Below are 18,429 nucleotides of genomic sequence, written 5' to 3' on the forward strand. Positions count from 1 at the left end.
CTGGATGCCCGCGCTGCGCGTGCATTGTGGAAAGAATGAATGGTGGCGTCGCGAGGGGCGCCCTGGCTCCAGGTGACGTGGGGAAGCCCGGAGCGCCTGAGGACGCGGTGAGCTACCGCGTGTGTCCAAAGGAACAGAGGGTGCCCTCCACCTTGTTGAAATGGATCACGTGACAATTCTCGCTGCACCAACGGTAACACGCCCTCATCTCACCTCCCACCCCTGGCTGGCGTCACCTGCTTGCTAGCACTCAGGGGCTCTGCGCAATCACTGGCCTTGAAGAAGAGGGGTGTCTCACATTCGCCCACAGTGACGACAGCGCTGATTAGGGTAATAATCATTCCTATGTTCAGCGCACAACCGAGGCGGGGGGTGGGGGAGTCTCCACTGTCACTGAAGCAGTTTTCCCCCTTCCCCCATTTCCCCCCACCAAATCATGTAGCTAGTGAGGCTGCCTAGTGCTGAGTGTTCTTCCTTTAACATCTCACCAAGTGTTAGTCTCCGGAACACAGAGGCGAACGCATTGGTGACTGTCCTCAGGGACCAGGGTTGGTGATGGGGCAGGGGTGGGGCATTTGCCAGAGGATGCCTATGTGCCATCCTCACTCAAGTCCCAGACCTGGGGGCCCATCCCTATCAAGTCCTCTTCTGCTGTGTCCTAGTCTGATATAAAGGCGGAAGTTGGAGGCCCAGCTAGAAAAAGAGGCACCTGGTGATCTGGAAGGACAGTAGAGGCTGGAGCTCAGGAACACTAGTACAGAGTCCAGAAATTTCACCCCCACTGGAGGTTGTCCAGCAATGAGTTCCAATCCTGGTTCTGCCATTTTCTCTGTGACCTTGAACTGAAGGCCCCATAATTATTGTTTTTAAAAAATTAGTTTATTTGTACTTGTAATATTTTAGGAAAATCATACAAAAACTTTGATATACAGGGGTGAGCAAAAGTGGGTTTATAGTTGTGAGTACAGGAAACACAGTTTATTCTTTTATTATTTATTAATTATTGTATTATTTATTTATATTACAACTGTAAACCTACTTTTACTCACCCCTGTACATAGGTCCTTCGGATCTTTTCCTGTGCTTTTGAATAATATGCATACCTCTCTGTGCCTCCATGTTCTACTTTGAAGTATAGAGATGATAGAAGCTATATTAAGGAAAGTTTTGGAGATGAAATTGTCCTGAGGTGAAGTAGATTGTCTCAGGAGGTAATTAGCTGCTCCCTCACCCAAAGGGGACCTGACCGGTTTGTCTCAGCGGTTAGAGTGTGGGCCCATGGACTGATGAGTCTCAGGTTCGGTTCCAGTCAAGGGCATGTACCTTGGTTGTGGTTGGTTCCCAGCCCTGGTTGGGGTCGTGCAGGAGGCAACCAGTCGATGTGGCTCTATCACATCAATGTTTCTCTCTCCCTCCCTCTCACTCTAACTGATAATAAGTAGAAAAATGTCCTTGGATGAGGAATTAAAAAAAAAGATAAAAAAACAAAGTGCTAAGGGGCCATACGCTTTCTTACCATGGATGAGATGAGAACACTGGGTGGGGAATTGAAACAGTTCTCTTTTCTTCCCCCAAAATGAGGGAGATTGGAGGAATAACAATTTAACTTGGAATTCATTTGGTTAACTTCTTATTAAATAATCTTATTTCTGTCCCTGCTGTGCATGCTGTATCATGATTAAAGCAAAAGACCTAAGTGAAAAATTGTAAAGATATAGCAATATATAAACTTACATTATATGGTAAAAATGTGTGTGGAGGGGTGTCTTTAAATACTAATCTATTTAAAATTCTGATGTTCTACATCCCTGCCCATGAAACAAAAATTCATTTTCACAGCTAAAATGAAATAAAATCTGTGGCGTTTTGTGACTGTGTATTGCATTTCTCAATTCTAAGTCCCTCAAAACCCAGTGGATTCGATCCATATGTTCTAAACAGAATAATATACCTTTTGATGTTTGAGTCTTAATGGCCTTTTTATTCAAGTGGAAACTGTAGGCCTATGCAGTAGGTTGAAAGGATCCCCCCTAAAATTCATGTCTACCCGGAACCTCAGAATATGACCTTATTTGGAAATAGGGTCTTTGCAGATGTAATTACTTAAGAGGAGGTCACAGTGGATTTGAGTGGGCCCTAAATTCAGTCACTGGTATCTTTATAAAAAGAAGACAGATGCACAAAGACATATACACCCAGGGAAGAAGGCCAGGTGAGGAAGCAGAGATAGGAGTTATACAGCTGCAAGCCAAGGGATTGCTGGGAGCCACTAGAAGATGGAAGAGACAAGGAAGGATTCCTCCCTAGAGGCTTCCGAGGGAATACGGCCTTGCCAATACCTTGATTTTGGACTTCTAGCCTCCAGAACTGTGAAAATAAGTTTGCTTTTTTAAAGCCACCCGTTTGTGGTACTTTGTTACAGCAATCCTAGGAAACAAATACAACCTGTTACAAATATTTTGGGGTAATCATTTTACATCTCTCGTGACCATGTTTTACTTTCTTTAAACTCTCTCTGGGGGCCCTTTGCTCCCATCCTGTCTGCTTAAAGGAAGCCCACACTATGAGGGTATTTCTTGGACTCATTCTATTTAGCCGAGGCTGATAAATCATAAAAAAGAAGGAGGCAGATCTGAACGGATTGACATGGTAAGATCTCCAAAGCCTGCCAAAGTATCACTAACTAGCAAGTGTGGAGTATGATTTCATATATGTGAAAAAAGTATATACATGTGCATATATATTCACACACAGTATGTATTTAGGTATGTAAATGCATAGAAAAGAAAGATCTGGAAGGATACATACCAAACTGCTAAAAGTGGTTACCTCTGAGGATGGTACTGGGATCCCAGAAGAATGAATTTCATCTCTTATTCTATACACACCTGGAATATTTTATTTACAATAAAAAAGTTTTAACAATTTTTAAAAAGACTGTTTCAAACTAATGATATAGTCCATTTACCAAATATCACCCTCTGGCCCCAGACAAATCAGTTGACTTAGAAAGGAGACTAGTAGTTAAGAAAATGGAGTTTAGATTCAAATTGAGGATCTGCCTTCTATCTGATGTGTAACTTTGGGTATGTTATTAAGCTTCCCTGTGTCTTAGGCTCTTCATTTGTAAAACAGGGACCCTGATACTGGTAGAATCTACAGAGTGGGTTATTGTGAGGATTGAATAAGTTAACATACACAAAGTGCTTAGGTAAGTGCTGGGTAATAGAATGGTTAGCTATTATTATATAGGAAAGCATAAAGAACTTAAAAGTAATCTCATCATTACATATATTTATATTAACATTTTGTTGCATATACTTCCAATCTCTTCTTTTCAAAACCTGTGCTTTTATACTTTTTGCTAAACAAAAATGAGATTTTGTAACCCTTTTCCTCCCCCATTTAATTATATGGAGAACATTTCCCCATTAACTCTTTTTTTCCATCATTTGTAAATGTTGCTTTGTATTCCATTGTATGGATGTTCAGTATTATTCAAAAAGTTTTCTACTCTTAGATGTTGAATTTTCCCTCCTTTTTCCCCCCCTGTTTTTGTTTTTTGTTATCATTATCATAGACAGTGCTGTGGTGAATAAATATTATAGGAAAAAAACAGCCCATATATTTTGTAGCTTCCTCAATCAAGAAGTAGTGTCTATTTCTCCCATTCTGAATCTGGGCTTGGCCCTCTGGCTTGCTTTGCTCAATAGGGACTTTAGCAAATATGATGCCAGCAGAGACTTGTAAAATGTTCATTTACGGGGCCTCAGCCCATTTGTTGTTGCTGGGAAGTTTGAGACTACCATATGAAGAAGCATGGGCTAGCTTACTGGAGAAGGAGAGACCACATGGAGACAGAACCCAGTCATCCCAGCAGAGGCCCAAACATGTAAATGAGGCCATTCAGCTAGAGCACTCAGCTCCTGCTGAGCTGACCCAGACCTGAAGACCACCCAGTCAATCTACTGAACAGAGAAATAATAAATGTTTGCTATTTTAATCCACAGTTTAGGTAGGTTTGTTATGTAGCAAAAACTAGTTGATACAAACATCCTGTGGATAATAATGATCTCCGGGAACAATTTTCTAGAATTAGACTTTCTGTGTCAAAGAGCATGTACACTTATACCTATTGGTTCATATTGGCCAAAAAGCATCAATTTATAAGCCACCAGCAATATATAAAAGTGACCATATTCTTCATCTTTGTCAACACTGAACATGGATGTTTCTTATCTTCATGACTACATTATCCTTGTAAATTTAACACATAAACCATTCCCTCTCAACTTACAACCAATGTAGAGAAAAGAAAAGATTGCTCCTATAAGAAAGAAGAGCAGAAGAGGGAGAGAAAATAAAAGAATGAGATAATAAAATAGGGTCAAAGATTACAAACACGGAGGAAAGAAAATAGAATTATAGAATAGGGCAACCTCCAAGCCTCTTATACATAGGTTACTTAACATGTAGTCAAGGATAGTTACGAACCTAATAAATGATTTGGGTCATGAAAGAGGTATGGAAAGGAACTGTCTACTTAGGCCAAGCCTGGTGAAACTGAGAACACTACAAAAGTAGGTATAGGGTCTTTCATATGTGGTTGCATTTCTCACAGCAACTCTCTGAGACAGGGATGATTGTGCCCATTTTACAGATAAAGAAAATTACGGGTCAGAGCTTTTCAAGTAACTTGAGAAAGATCATATAGCTGATAAAGAATTGAGCCCAGATTTGAGTCCAGGTCTGTCTCCCTTAAATATTTATGCGTGTCACCTGCCTCTCTGCTTCAGTTTCCTTATCTGCAAAATGGCTTTGTAAGTGCCATGAGGATAAATGAATACATAGACGTAAAGCACCTAGAACAGTGGCTGGCACATAGTAAAGTGCTGTACAGGTTTGCTATTTCCAGTATGGCATTGCAGCAGCCATGGGACTGTTTCTTGTGAGACTGTTGCCAGGAAGTCCTTTTATATTAGCTTTGGTTACACTCACATGGTCATGTCCTGGTGGAATTTCCCATAAAGCAAGGCCAGCTCTGCTGCCATGTTTCTCCTCATCCAGGCTACGGGGGAGAGGAGAAAGAAGTAAGTGCTGTGGTGCCACATTGTCATCAGAGACTTGTCCCAAGAGGCTGTCCCAAGGCCTTGCCCTGCAGACCCCAATATGCTGGATGTGATGCTCCTTGCTCAGGGAACCTGACTAACCTCACCTAGAACCCATTTGACTCCTCTACTATCTGGGAAACAGAACAGGTTTTCTCCAGCCTTTCAATTTTCATTTCTACCTATAGGATTTTTAAAAATATATTTTTATTGATGTTTTTAAGAGAAAGAGGAAGGGAGAGGGAGAGAGAAAGAGAAACATTGTTGAGAGAGAACCATCTATTGGCTGCCCCTGCATACACCCCACTGAGGATTGAGCCTACAACATGGGCATGTGCACCGACCATGACCAGGAATTGAACCAGTGAGCCCTTGGTGCTCAATACACTGAGCTGCCAATGGGCTCTACCTATAGGATTTTTTTTCCCTTTATTGATTTTTAGAGAGAAAGAGAAACATCGATGAGAGAGAACATTGATTGGCCACCTCCAGCATGCCCCCCACTGGAGATTTGGCCCACAACCTGGGTATGTGCCCTGACCGGGAATTGAGCCAGCCACTTCTTGGTGCATGGGTTGACATTCAACCATTGAGCTACATCGGCTACCTATAGGATTTTAATTACAACAACAACAATACTAACAGCAGCTAACACATTGAGTGCTATTATGTATCAGACACTGTCCTAAGCATTTTACTAGTATTTTCATTTGATTCTCACAACAATCCATTGGAATAGGTACTGTTCTTATTTCAGTTTAACAAAGGAGGAGATTCAATCCTGAATCAGGAATCTTTCATCCTAACTATGACACCGTACTGATTCTCGTTCAAGAACATGCCATTTTGGGGTGGAAAATGCCAAAGAAAGCAATCCAACATTTCTCAGCCTGATTCATTCATCATCCACCTTTTCTCAGCCACAAGAGCATTCCATGTGAGAATCACTTGCAGCAAGATGTCTGAGAACTGAGGTGAGAGTCAAGAAATGGATTATGGATTTGCTACCACTCAAAGCCTTCTCAGGTCAAATTCATGTACTGTGTTGGACAGAAGGATGGAGATGAGGCACTTAAAAAAAAAAAAAAGACTGTAGTAAAAGAAAACACTAGGCTCTCTGCAGTGTAGCAGACTGCAACACCCTCAGGCCTGATTAAGGAATGACAATATGGAAGGCAGATGGCAGATGCATGAATGCTACACTATTGCCTTTCAGTTAAATATTGCTTGGATTTATCTTTTTCTTTTTTTTTCTTCTTCTTGTAAACTTCCCAAATGAAATGGTTTGCTTTCCTCAAGTTAGAAGTGTTAACACGTCTTTTTAAAAATATCTGTGGATGGCTGTTTTTTTCCCTGCCAATTTGTCACCATCTGTAACCCTCCCTTTGTGAGATGATCTGATGACAACAATTATCTTGGAGAGTGAAAGTGCAGTCTTGGCGCAACCTGTAAGAGCGGAGTCAGAGTGTGGGCTGGGTGTGTGTTGAAAGTGTGTGCGGTGTATGTTGGGCTGGGAGCCTTGGGCATGTACACGTTGTGTGTGAGTGAGCAGTGTGTACATTCGGTGAGCATCTTGTGTGTGTATGGACCGTGTGTCGGACTGGGTGCTTGTCTCCGTGCTCTCTGTAGACATCGTGTAGACACCCTGAATGTGGGCCAACTCCTCCGTGCTGCTCTGTGTACGCTGGCTGAAGAGGGGCTGTGCGCTCCGCCGGGGGAAGATGTTCCTCAATGGAGTATAATTTCTCAAAGGTGTTTAAAGGGGATGGGGAGGGCCTGCAATTTGGGTAATTGGGCCAAGAAATAGCAGCAGCGATTGGGCCTGGGTCAAAGGAATATAAATTATGGGTGGCTTGCTAGAGGGTGCTGCGGGGATTGGGGGGCTGGCCCTTAGGAGGAGCGGAATCTCCTGGGTTCTGGAGCGCGGCTTGCTCCCGCTGGGGCGGCAGGTTCGCGAAGCTCAACAGGGCGGGCCGCGGGCTCCTGGAGCGAGGTCCGGGCGCCGGGCGCGCTCCTTCCCCTCCCCCACCCACCCCCCACACCCCCGGCGCCGAGCCGCGGTTGGGGGGCAGGAGGGCCCGGGCAGGCGGGGGCCGCGGCGGCCGAGCGAGGGGCTGTGGCAGCGGCTATGATGGCGGGCGGCGACGGGGCCGGGCCGGGGGCAGGGGGCCGAGGCCGGGGCCTGGGCTAGGGCCAGCCGCCAGGAGCCCTAAGGTGCCGCCCGCCCCGGACTCCACCATGAACGTCGCGCTGCAGGAGCTGAGCAGCGGCGGTAACGTGAGTGGGGCTCCGGGCTCCAGGGCAGAGGTGCCCCCACCCGGGGGAAGGGGGAGGCTGACCGACAGGCGGCGTCGGGCAGGGGCTCCCAGCCGGAGGAGCAGGGGCTGCGTCCTTGAGGGGCGAGGGTGGGAGGGAACCCAGGCCACAGAGCCCGGCGAGAGGGAAGGGGCCTCCCTGCAAGTGGGAGGGCGCCGGGCCGGGCCGGGCCGGGCGAGGGGCGCTGGGGCTGGGGCTGGGGCTGGGCCGTGGGCTAACAGCCCAATCTGCCTGACCTGGGTTGGCGCCCCAACTGTCTGGCAGATGGTGGAGTACAAACGGGCCACGCTGCGGGAAGAAGACGCACCCGAGACCCCCATAGAGGGCGGGGCCTCCTCGGACACTGTGGAGGTGGGCAAGGGGGTTCTCCCTTCCTCACCAGGCCCCAGCTCTGGCATGAAGCCTGGCACACCCAGCAGCTTTTGGCTGCCTTGGAGGGTCACCTGCCCCCACCTCCGCTCCAACTCTGGCCTCTGCGCTAGGACTATGGTGAGGCGATTCTAAGCCATGACGTAGCACAAAACAGGCTCAGGACTCAGCTCAGCCTGCCTCATTGCCCTTGTGCCCAGAGTTAACCCCAGTATCGTCTTTGCTCCATGGCTCTGAAGACTGCCTCTGCTTTCACCCTCTGGGAGGACTTCTGTAATCGTGGATCCCCACCTCCCACCTGCAGCTTGCTAGCATTCTTGTCACCCTGTGTTCCCCAGGTGGGATTCCAGAAGAGGACAAGACATCTCTTAGGCTCTCACACCCAGCTGGAGCTGGTCTTGGCAGGTGTCTCTCTACTGCTGGCTGCACTGCTTCTGGGCTGTTTTGTAGCCCTGGGGGTCCAGTACCACAGAGGTAGGTGGGCTCATACCTGTCACCAGCACCCCTAGCTGTGGAGATTCTGGAGGCTGAAGGACTTCTAAGATAATTTCTGGTTGGAGCCACTTTCCCACAGCTTTTCTCTTTCCTCCCAACCTTCCTGCTGTCATGGCCCTTCTCAAAGCATTTGCCTTTCCCAGACTGACTGACAGCCCCCCGTCCTTGGCCATGTTCCTTGTCACAGACCCACCCCACAACACCTGCCTCACAGAGGCCTGCATTCGAGTGGCTGGAAAAATCCTGGAGACCCTTGATCGTGGGGTGAGCCCCTGTGAGGACTTTTACCAATTCTCCTGTGGAGGTTGGATTCGGAGGAACCCCCTGCCTGACGGGCGTTCTCGCTGGAATACGTTCAATAGCCTCTGGGACCAGAACCAGGCCATACTGAAGCACCTGCTTGGTGAGTGGGCCTGTCAGGGAGGCTTGTGCCACGTACCTGCCTCATGCCTAGCATAAGGCTTGGCACTTAGTAGGTACTTAATAAATGTCCACGAATGAATAAAGAACTGGGTGACTAGGAACACTCCTGGCGTAAGGCATGCAGAGAAGAACACTCCTGAGAGGTGGAGATGGGTTTGAGGGGGGCAGATGAATGGATTCCCCTCTGCATTCTGTTTGGAGGGCTGCTGAGGTGTGGTAGGCACCAGGAAGCCTGTAGCGCTTAGAGATCTTGGAGGCTTCTTCATGGACAGGGGAGAGGAAGCCACACTTGGCTGATTCAGCCAGTCTTCCTGGGTTTACATTAGGAGATCTGCCCCTTGTTCAGAAAGCAAGAAGAGGGAGGGACCAAGTAAGGGCCTGGGAACCCTCTCAGCAGTCAGCATAGTTGTCACCTGGACCTTTATTCTACTCCACAGAAAACACCACCTTCAATTCCAGCAGCGAAGCTGAACGGAAAACACAACGCTTCTACCTATCTTGCCTACAGGTGGAGCGCATTGAGGAGCTGGGAGCCCAGCCGCTGCGAGACCTCATTGAAAAAGTAGAGCCCCTGGGTGGGATGTGGGCAGGGAGACAAGGACAGGACTTGGAAGAGGATTTGACCCCTGGAAGCTTTGAGGGCCCTTGTGCCATAGGCTCCACTATGGTCTCTACTCAGATTGGTGGTTGGAATGTTACGGGTCCCTGGGACCAGGACAACTTCATGGAGGTGCTGAAGGCAGTAGCAGGGACCTACAGGGCCACCCCCTTCTTCACCGTCTATATCAGTGCTGACTCTAAGAGTTCCAACAGCAATGTTATCCAGGTACAGGGCTGGGGAAAGGTGGGGAGGGACTTACTGACCATTTGCTGAGCCCAGACTCTCCTCCCCTATGACTGGCAGGCTGGGGTGTCCCCCCTGCACAAGAGTCCAGGTTGGGGGTGGGCTTACTTTTTTACCTTGCTATTGCAGGTAGACCAGTCTGGGCTCTTTCTACCCTCTCGAGATTACTACCTAAACAGGACTGCCAATGAGAAAGTAAGGAGCATCCTCAGAATCCCCACCCCTACCCTTTGTTGAACTGGGCTGATATCTGTTTACTTTGCCAGGGTCAGGGTGGGGAACCAAGGTGAGCCTGTCCTGTCACCCAGTGAGCTGACTACCCTTCCTTCCTTCTTTCCCCCTTCATTCTTCTCTCCTTCCCTTCTTCCCTTTCCTTCCCTTTCCTTCCTCCCTCCCTTCCTATTCTTCCATGAAAACATTTTATAGGTACCTACTGTGTGCCAGTGCAGTTGGGGGACTCAGGAGAGATTTCATTTGAGCCAGGCCCTGTAGAGTATCTAGGGGTGGGTGCTGGCATGCTAGGTAAAAAGAACAGTTTAAACAAAAGTGTTGAAGAAGGAAAGGCTAAGGTGCGTTTGGACCATGGGGGGAGAGGGGTCCAGTTTGGCAAAATGTAGAGCTCGAAGCAGATGAGAGGCTGGGAAGGTGGATAGAGTCTAGTTATAGATGGGACCTACAGCAGCACCCTGAGGAGTTTCTGTATAGGCCTCAGGGCCATTACATGCTGCAGGAGGGAGTGACCCAGGGAGCAGTGCTTTGGGGAGCCAGTTTGGCTGGGGTGTGAAAAGTAGACGCAAAAGAGGGAGCCTGGAGATCAGTTAGGAGTCTCTGCAGTACTTCAGGCAGAGGGAATGGATGTTAGAAAGGGGAGATGCAAGAGACATAAGTCCAAATTGTGAACTGTTGGGGACTGGATGTTAGAAGAGAGGAAGGGAAGAGATGAAGTGAGTTGAGGCTATCATCAACCTGAATGATGGTGGAATGATGGGGTCCTTAGAAAATCAAGGGTGCCTGTAGGGCACATTGGGTCAGAGGAAATAATGTGGTATCACAGGAAAAGGGCAGACTTTGAACTCAGACTTTGATTCCAGTCCCAGCTCTGTGGCTTGGTGCAAGTTGATCTAACTCTGAGACTGTTCCTTCATCTGTAAAATGGGATAATAGCATCTACCTCATACAGTATTTGGGGGTGGAAGAATGCAAACTTATGCTCCTGCATGTGATGGACACTCAGGGAGTGGGAGCCACTAATTTTAGAGGTGTGAGTTTGAGGGACCTGGGCACCATCTCAATAGAGAGGTCAGCAGGCAGCTGTGAAAGCTGGGTGTAGTCCTGGAGAGAGGATGAGCCTAGAGGGAGCGGTGTGCTTGAGGGGCTTCTCCTTAGAAACCTAGACAAAAGCTTTAGGAGAGGTGAGGGGGGTGGGGATAGAGAAAAGAGAGAAGGGAATCCTTTTTAAGGTCAGTGGGAGAAAAGTAGCCAGAAAAGGAGGCTGCTGTGGAGTAGGGCATCCAGGAGAGTCATTTATCCTTCTTTCATTCATTCTCAAACTCTTCCTGATGACTCCTCAGCCAGATCCTCCTCTAGGCCTGTGGTGACCAACACATTGCCACTGCCCTCCAAATGGGGGAGAAGGCATGGCATAGCTGGGTACATCCTGTGTATAGTTGCTGGAACTGTTACAGAGGAGAAGCATGGCATTCTGAGAGTGAGTGTAACAGGCAACCAGCCTAGTCCTGGGTCAGGGTAGACTGTAGGGAAAAGAAAGGGTTCTAGGCAAAGGGGACAGCTAGCTTATGCACAGGCTTTGAGGTGGGAAGGCGTATGGCCCACTGACAGACTAGAGAGAGGAGCAGGAAGGGAGAGGGGTCCGAGTCCTTCTGGACAGGTATATAGATTCATGTTATGCAGTACAGGTCAAGTTTAGCATTTATCCCAAAAGTAATAGAAACTCAAATGTAGGGAGTGGTGTGAACAGATGTGTGGTTTTGACATCACCTGAGTCAGGGGAGGAGAGGATTTTGAGAGCGAGAGAACCATATGGTCCAGCGCTCTTAGTGTGCTGCTGGTTGTCATGGACGGGGGGTCTTCTCATCTCCGGGAAGCTGCAGTGCAAAAGGTTCAGGTAGGATAAAAACTTGGGAGTAATGCAAAGTTCAGGAAAGTATCAAAAGTCAGTCTCAAGCTGAAGGTAAAGAGGTAGAGAGAGGAAGGGGTAAGTCAGGTAGGCAGGGTAGGGGTCAAGATCACTGGTTGAACTAACCATCCCCCTTAGGAGCTGGGATGACTGAGATTAATACCCAAACCTCTTCCTCTGTCACCAGCAATAAAGAAAAGGAGAGGTGGGGAAAATGAGAAAAATCTGAAGTTTAGAGAATTGATATTATGAGATCTAAAACTTCTCTGTAGCACCCTGGCCTCTGTGGCTCAATTGGTTGAGCGTGGTCCTGTGCACCGAGAGGTTGCCAGTTTGATTCCTGGTCAGGGCACAGGGGGTGTGCAGGGGCTGACCAGCAGGGGGGTGTGCATGGGAGTGTGCAGGGAGTGGTCGATGGATATTTCTCTCTTTCTCCTTCTCCCTTCTGATCTTTCTAAAATCAATTTTTAAAAAAATCTTCGCCCTGGCTGGTTTGGCTCAGCGGTTGGAGCGTTGGCCTGTGGTCTGGAGAGACCCGGGTTCGGTTCCCGCTAAGGGCACATAACTTAGGTTGCAGTTTGTCCCCGGCCCTGGGTCGTGTGGGTGGCAACCACTCGATGTGTCCCTTTCACGTCGATGTTTCTCTCTCTCTCTCCCACTCTATCTGAATAAAATATTGAAAAATAAATATCCTCGGGTGAGGATTAAAGAAAAAAAATCTTCAAAAATTCTCAGTAGAATGGAAGAGGAGATGGCCCTTAGCAATGAAGGGAGCTCAGGGTATGGCTTCAGGGTGAGAGTGAGGAGTGGTCCCTGGGAGGAGGATCACAGTGTCAGTGCTAAGTAGTGCTGAGGGTCACCAGAAGAAGTGGTAAGCAGAGGTGGCGGCGAGAACAGACTCTTTCAGCCTTGAGCAGGACTTGTTGCTGGGCTGTGAGGATGACTCGGGGTTTTGACAGGTGCTTACCGCCTACCTGGACTACATGGAAGAGCTGGGGATGCTGCTGGGTGGACAGCCAGCCTCCACGCGGGAGCAGATGCGACAGGTGCTAGAGCTGGAGATACAATTGGCCAACATCACAGTGCCTCAGGACCAGCGGCGGGATGAGGAGAAGATCTATCACAAGATGAGCATCGCAGAGCTGCAGGTGGGCCAGTAGGGAACAGAGACACCTGGTACAGACTGCTCATCTCTCTTCAGGCCATCTTCCTCAGGCGCCAATACTTTTGTCATTTCCTTGCTTTTCTGAGCCTCCCAGCTACATAGTTCTATCCTGGAAAGAAAAGTGGTGTCCATCTTAGGCTGTCTCTCACTGGGCCATCCTTTGGTCCCTTTTATGTTGCTTGGGCATACATAGAGAGATTAACAACTTGTAAAATCTCCTAGAGGGCCCTTACTGTGCCAGGCATCAACCTTTTGATTGTTGGATTATGGGTAAGGGGGTTCTGGAGAAGAGAACAGGGGATGCTGGGTGATATCAAAAGGATGGTACGTTATCAATTGTTATGAAAATCTGTGAATATCTGTGCCCTAGCTGAATATCACACGTGGGGTTTTTCCTTAAGTGATTGGGCTCTGAGATTGTGGGGCTCTCAGGCCTGGAAAGGGGTTTATTGAAGGAAGGGGCCACAAAGCAGCTAGTAGCTATTACCTTGGCAATGGGAAGGACTCCCAGGCTTCAACGTATCAATGGATGAAGGGACTGCTGGAAGCCAGGGAGGCAAGCAGGAAGGCTTGAGTTTTTCTTTTTACTCCCAGGCCCTGGCACCTTCCATAGACTGGCTGGAGTTCCTGTCTTTCTTGCTGTCTCCACTGGAACTGAGTGACTCTGAGCCTGTGGTGGTGTATGGGATGGATTATTTGCAGCAGGTGTCAGAGCTCATCAACCGCACGGAGCCAAGGTATGAGGGTGATGGGGTCAGGGCTTCTGTGCAGGTCCCAGGCAGGAACTGAGCATAAGGAACTGGCACAGCCAGATACAGAAGGATTTGACAATGCCCTGGACATTCCAAATATCAAAACAGAATGTCTGTGTGCTAGTCCCCTAGGCCAGGGCTTCAGGGAGTCTACTTGTGATCTATATCTCTGCTCCAACCTGACTTCCACAGGCAGGTGTGTGGTTCCAGAGTGAGAGAGAGGGATTCTGGGACAGCTCCCACATATGCCTCTCAGGACTCCTGCTGCCTGCACATTTGTGGAGCTGTTTTGAGATAGAAATGATAACCCACCTACCTTTTCCTTATGTTCTGGTCCAAATGCCAGCATCCTGAACAATTACCTGATCTGGAACCTGGTGCAGAAGACAACCTCAAGCCTGGACCGACGCTTTGAGTCTGCACAAGAGAAGCTGCTGGAGACCCTCTACGGCACCAAAAAGGTGGGTTCTCTTTCTCTGCTCCCACTTTCCTGCTCAGTCTAGCTGATGCTTCACAACTGTCAGGCACCAGCTGCCTCATGGTATAGTATGGAGCACAAGGTTAGGAGTCAAGCTGATTTGGGTTACAACCCCAACTCCTCCATTTTTTAGCCTATGGACCTTGGTAATGTCACTTAGCCTCTCTGAATCCTCATTTCCTGGTCTGTAAAACAGAAATATCTGCAGGATGAATAAACACAGTTCTTAGTTTCAAGATGCCCCATTAAGTGGGGAAAATGGACATGTAAAATTATTTAGGGGTGATAAGAGTTCACATTGAGTGAAAGACCTTCTTTGTGTTATGGGACAGAGGTGGGGACAGCACATTCTGCATGAGGAGATGGGGGCATCAAGAAAGACTTCTCCAAGGAGGTGACATTTAAAGAATGTCTCTCCAAGAAAACAAGAGAGGAGGGCAGTCCAGGCAGAAGGAACAGGATGTGCAAATTACCAGAGGCCAGAGGGAGCATGGTGGGTTTGCATGTGTTCTGGTATGAGCTTGAAAACAGGGCAACTGAGAGGTTGAGGGTGGGGAGGTGGGCCTGGGGCAATCCATGAAGAGACCTGAATGTTGTGTTAAGAGCCTAGCATTCTTAGGGATGGGAACCATGGATGGTTTTAAGGAGAGGGGTAACCCAGTTAGATTTATGTATTAGATCCTCTTTCTGACAGCTAAATGGAAGAGGAATGGGGACAAGAATGGAGTTAGAGTGTCCAGTTAGGAGAACACTGCAGTCTTCATGCAAGAGATGATATTGTTGTAGGGCAGGGAAGTGGCAACTGGGTAGACAGGGAAGATGATTAAGAGTTTGAAGAAACTGGCGATAAATTGAATGTAGGGGTAGGGAGACAAAGGAAGCTGGTGACTCCCAGGTTTCTTGCACAGGGCACTGACTGGTATAAGATTGCGATGTGGAACTGAGCAAAGAAACGTCTGGACCCCAATGGGCCTCTTAGGAATTTAAGAGGAGGCGAGTGCCAAGAACAGAGTAGGCAGGACACATGTTCCTCCTGTGGTTTCCTGCTGGGGGTGGCACACTTTGTGATAGTGCTCCCTCATTTTCCTTGGAGTCCGAGGGAGAGATGGCACCCAAACCCAGGCCTTCATTGTCCAGAGCTGAGAGGGGCTGGCCCCAGAAACAGAGAAAGGCCCTCAACCTGGAGGACAGAGCCAACTCTGGGAGGCCTGGCTCTTTGTGCCTTACAGTCCTGCGTGCCAAGGTGGCAGACCTGCATCTCCAACACAGATGACGCCCTTGGCTTCGCTTTGGGCTCCCTCTTTGTGAAGGCCACATTTGACCGGCAAAGCAAGGAAATTGTGAGTCTTCAAGTTTCTTCCAGCACTTGTTTTGGTTAATATTCACTGTCCATATTTGTAAGTACATATAGGAAAAAACTGGAAGGAAATTCATTAACAAATTAATAGTGATTACTCTGAGTATGGGTATTATGACAGATTCTTTTTGTCCTTTAAAGTTTTCTGCATTTTCCAAATTTTCTATAATGAGTTTATGTTACCTATTTAATTAGAAAAAATAATATTTATTGATTGATTATCCTCACTTGAGGATATGTTTTGCATTGAATCTAGAGAGAGAGAGAAAGGGAGAGGGAAGAAAGAGAGGGAGAGAGAGAGAAACATTGATGTGAGAGAAACATCAATCTGTTGCCTCATGCAGGTGCTCCCACTGGGGATTGAACCTGCAACCTGGGTGTGTGCCCTGGACTGGGAATCGAACCTGCAACCCTTCAGTTCATGGGATGACAGTCTAACCACTGACCCTCACCAGCCAGGGCTCTATTTATTTTTTTACTAGGCAATGATAATGAATGTGCTTAAAGTATTATCTACAAGAATGTTTATGGCAGCATTGTTTACAATAAGGGAGAATGAAAATAGCTTAAATGTCTAGTCATAGGGGGATGGAAAAATAAACTGTGGTTAGGCTGGATGATGAGGCAGCCTTAAAACTGATAATATAGCTTCAAGTGAAAAAAAAAGTAAGATACAAAATATATATATGTTGTCTAACATAATTCCATATTACATATACCTACATATGTGTATACGCACATATGTATATATGTGTGTGTGTGTGTATGTGTGTGTGTATATATATGTATAGGCAGGGAAAGACACTAGAAGTAGATAATTAAATGTTAAATGAAGTTATATCTGAGTGAGGGATTATAAGTGGTCTATTTTCTTCTTCAATTCTTCTCAGTTTTCCAAATTTTTTATTAATGCCTGTCTTTTGTAATCAGATAAAAATCAGTGCACTATATTAAATTATAATATTAATTCAATTAAGTTGTCAATTAAAATTTTATATTAACTAGAAAAAAAGCCACTCACAATTCTAGTACCATCACAAATTGTGTTTCCTTCTCATCTTCCCCGGATGCTCAACCTTAATTCTAGAATTTGGGGACTCCCACATGCTTCCTTGGAAGGACAGGGATGGGACACTAGGGTGGACAGGAAAGAGAGGATTCATTAAAACGAGTGGGAGGCAGACTTGTGTCCCTTCTCTCCCAGGCGGAGGGGATGATCAGTGAGATCCGAACTGCCTTTGAGGAGGCCCTGGGACAGTTGGTTTGGATGGATGAGAAGACCCGGCAGGCAGCCAAGGAGAAAGTAAGCTGTGGCCATGGTTAGGGCGCCATCTTGAGGTGGGGGTGGAGGAGACAGTTTTTTTGTGAGACAGTAAGGAAACCCTTAACATGGTCTTTTCAGGCAGATGCCATCTATGATATGATCGGTTTCCCAGACTTCATCCTGGAGCCTAAAGAGCTAGATGATGTTTATGATGGGGTGAGTACCTCTGCTCATCAGTTTTGAACTTCAGCCCTATGGGGGGCACTATTCTCTGGACTGTACTAGGAGCTCAAACACTAGGAGGGAAGGAGGTGCTTATTGGTTCTTTTCAGAGATGATGCAGGCAAACTACATTGCTCAAATGCTGGCTCTGTGCTAGGTTGCAGGGAAGATGTCGGCAGAATGCAATGTTAACCAGTAGGGATTTGCAGTCACACCTGAGTCACATCTACCTGTATAACCTTGGACAAGTTATATAACTTCTCCGGGCCTCAGTTTCTTCATCTGTAAAATGGGGTTCCTGTTAGTACCTACCTCATAGGGCTGTTGTGAGAATAAAAGGAGGCAGTATGTAAAAAAAAAAAAAAAAAAAAAAAAAGAGCCTGCTTTATAAGTGCTCTTCAAGTATTGTTGATTATTATTTACTAGATATTTTAATCCCATGTTTACTATTGAGGAAACTGAGGCTCAGAGAGGTACCAATTAGTAGCCAAACTGGGACTATTATCTTTTTCCTTCCCACCATTCCCATAGTATGAAGTTTCTGAAGATTCCTTCTTCCAGAACATGTTGAATTTATACAACTTCTCTGCTAAAGTGATGGCTGACCAGCTCCGAAAGCCTCCCAGCCGGGACCAGTGAGAATGGAGAACTGTAGACACTTGGGGCAGCAAGAGAGGCAGGGGAGGTTTCCAGGGCTTGGGGCAGGGGGCTGATCCCAAACCAATGACACAAGGTCCTTGCAGGAGGAAGGTCAAGGCTGCTGGGCTGGGAGGAGCATCAGGAGAGTCAGGAGACTAATCCTTTACCTCTCCCTTCCCCAGGTGGAGCATGACCCCCCAGACAGTGAATGCCTACTACCTTCCAACCAAGAATGAAATAGTCTTCCCTGCTGGCATTCTGCAGGCCCCCTTCTATGCCCGCAACCACCCCAAGTGTGTCTAAGGCAGGAGGGGCTGGGTATTGGAGCCTGGGACTACGGGTGGGTTGGGAGCAAGGCTGGAGGTGGGATCCAGAAATCCCCCTACCATGTCTTCACTCAGCATTTCTCACCTACCAGGGCCCTGAACTTTGGTGGCATCGGTGTGGTGATGGGCCATGAGTTGACACATGCCTTTGATGACCAAGGTAGAAGCCCATGGAGTTTATCCCTTTAGCTTAGAATTCCCAGTGGCTCCTGCAAGGCCTTTGAGATATTAGGAGCAGGCCAAAGGGACCCTGGATGTGGGAGCTCCTGACACCAAGGGTTGAGCTCTGGTCTCAGTGGAGTGCAAAGATTCATCCTTCTCAGGGCGTGAGTATGACAAGGAAGGGAACTTGCGGCCATGGTGGCAGAATGAGTCATTGGCAGCCTTCCAGAATCACACAGCCTGCATGGAGGAGCAGTACAGCCAGTACCGGGTCAATGGGGAGAAGCTCAATGGCCGCCAGACGCTGGGGGAGAACATTGCTGACAACGGAGGGCTTAAGGCTGCCTATAATGTGAGTGGCCTGGCCAGCCC

General features: G+C 47.5%; 1 protein-coding gene across 3 annotated transcripts in view; it reads left to right on the forward strand.

Annotated features, from left to right (window-relative positions):
* Positions 1–18,429, forward strand: part of LOC118617204 (endothelin-converting enzyme 2) — a 31,426-nt gene that overhangs the window by 11,117 nt on the left and 1,880 nt on the right. The window contains exons 1-17 of one of the 3 annotated variants that reach the window (XM_036242935.1): positions 6,816–6,860; positions 7,689–7,775; positions 8,132–8,267; positions 8,476–8,691; positions 9,149–9,273; positions 9,391–9,537; positions 9,685–9,750; positions 12,652–12,840; positions 13,452–13,594; positions 13,956–14,070; positions 15,317–15,427; positions 16,649–16,747; positions 16,847–16,924; positions 17,462–17,565; positions 17,752–17,862; positions 17,988–18,055; positions 18,219–18,409. In XM_036242935.1, coding sequence (XP_036098828.1) covers positions 6,840–6,860; positions 7,689–7,775; positions 8,132–8,267; positions 8,476–8,691; positions 9,149–9,273; positions 9,391–9,537; positions 9,685–9,750; positions 12,652–12,840; positions 13,452–13,594; positions 13,956–14,070; positions 15,317–15,427; positions 16,649–16,747; positions 16,847–16,924; positions 17,462–17,565; positions 17,752–17,862; positions 17,988–18,055; positions 18,219–18,409 — 2,007 coding nt within the window. In that variant the 5' untranslated portion in view covers positions 6,816–6,839. Of the gene's footprint in view, positions 1–6,815; positions 6,861–7,206; positions 7,386–7,688; positions 7,776–8,131; positions 8,268–8,475; positions 8,692–9,148; positions 9,274–9,390; positions 9,538–9,684; positions 9,751–12,651; positions 12,841–13,451; positions 13,595–13,955; positions 14,071–15,316; positions 15,428–16,648; positions 16,748–16,846; positions 16,925–17,461; positions 17,566–17,751; positions 17,863–17,987; positions 18,056–18,218; positions 18,410–18,429 lie in introns of those variants that run through there. The other 2 variants (XM_036242934.1, XM_036242938.1) reach the window with 2 other exon arrangements.

Source organism: Molossus molossus, unplaced genomic scaffold, assembly GCF_014108415.1.
Source record: "Molossus molossus isolate mMolMol1 unplaced genomic scaffold, mMolMol1.p scaffold_m16_p_5, whole genome shotgun sequence".
In the NCBI taxonomy this organism is placed as follows: Eukaryota; Metazoa; Chordata; class Mammalia; order Chiroptera; family Molossidae; genus Molossus; species Molossus molossus.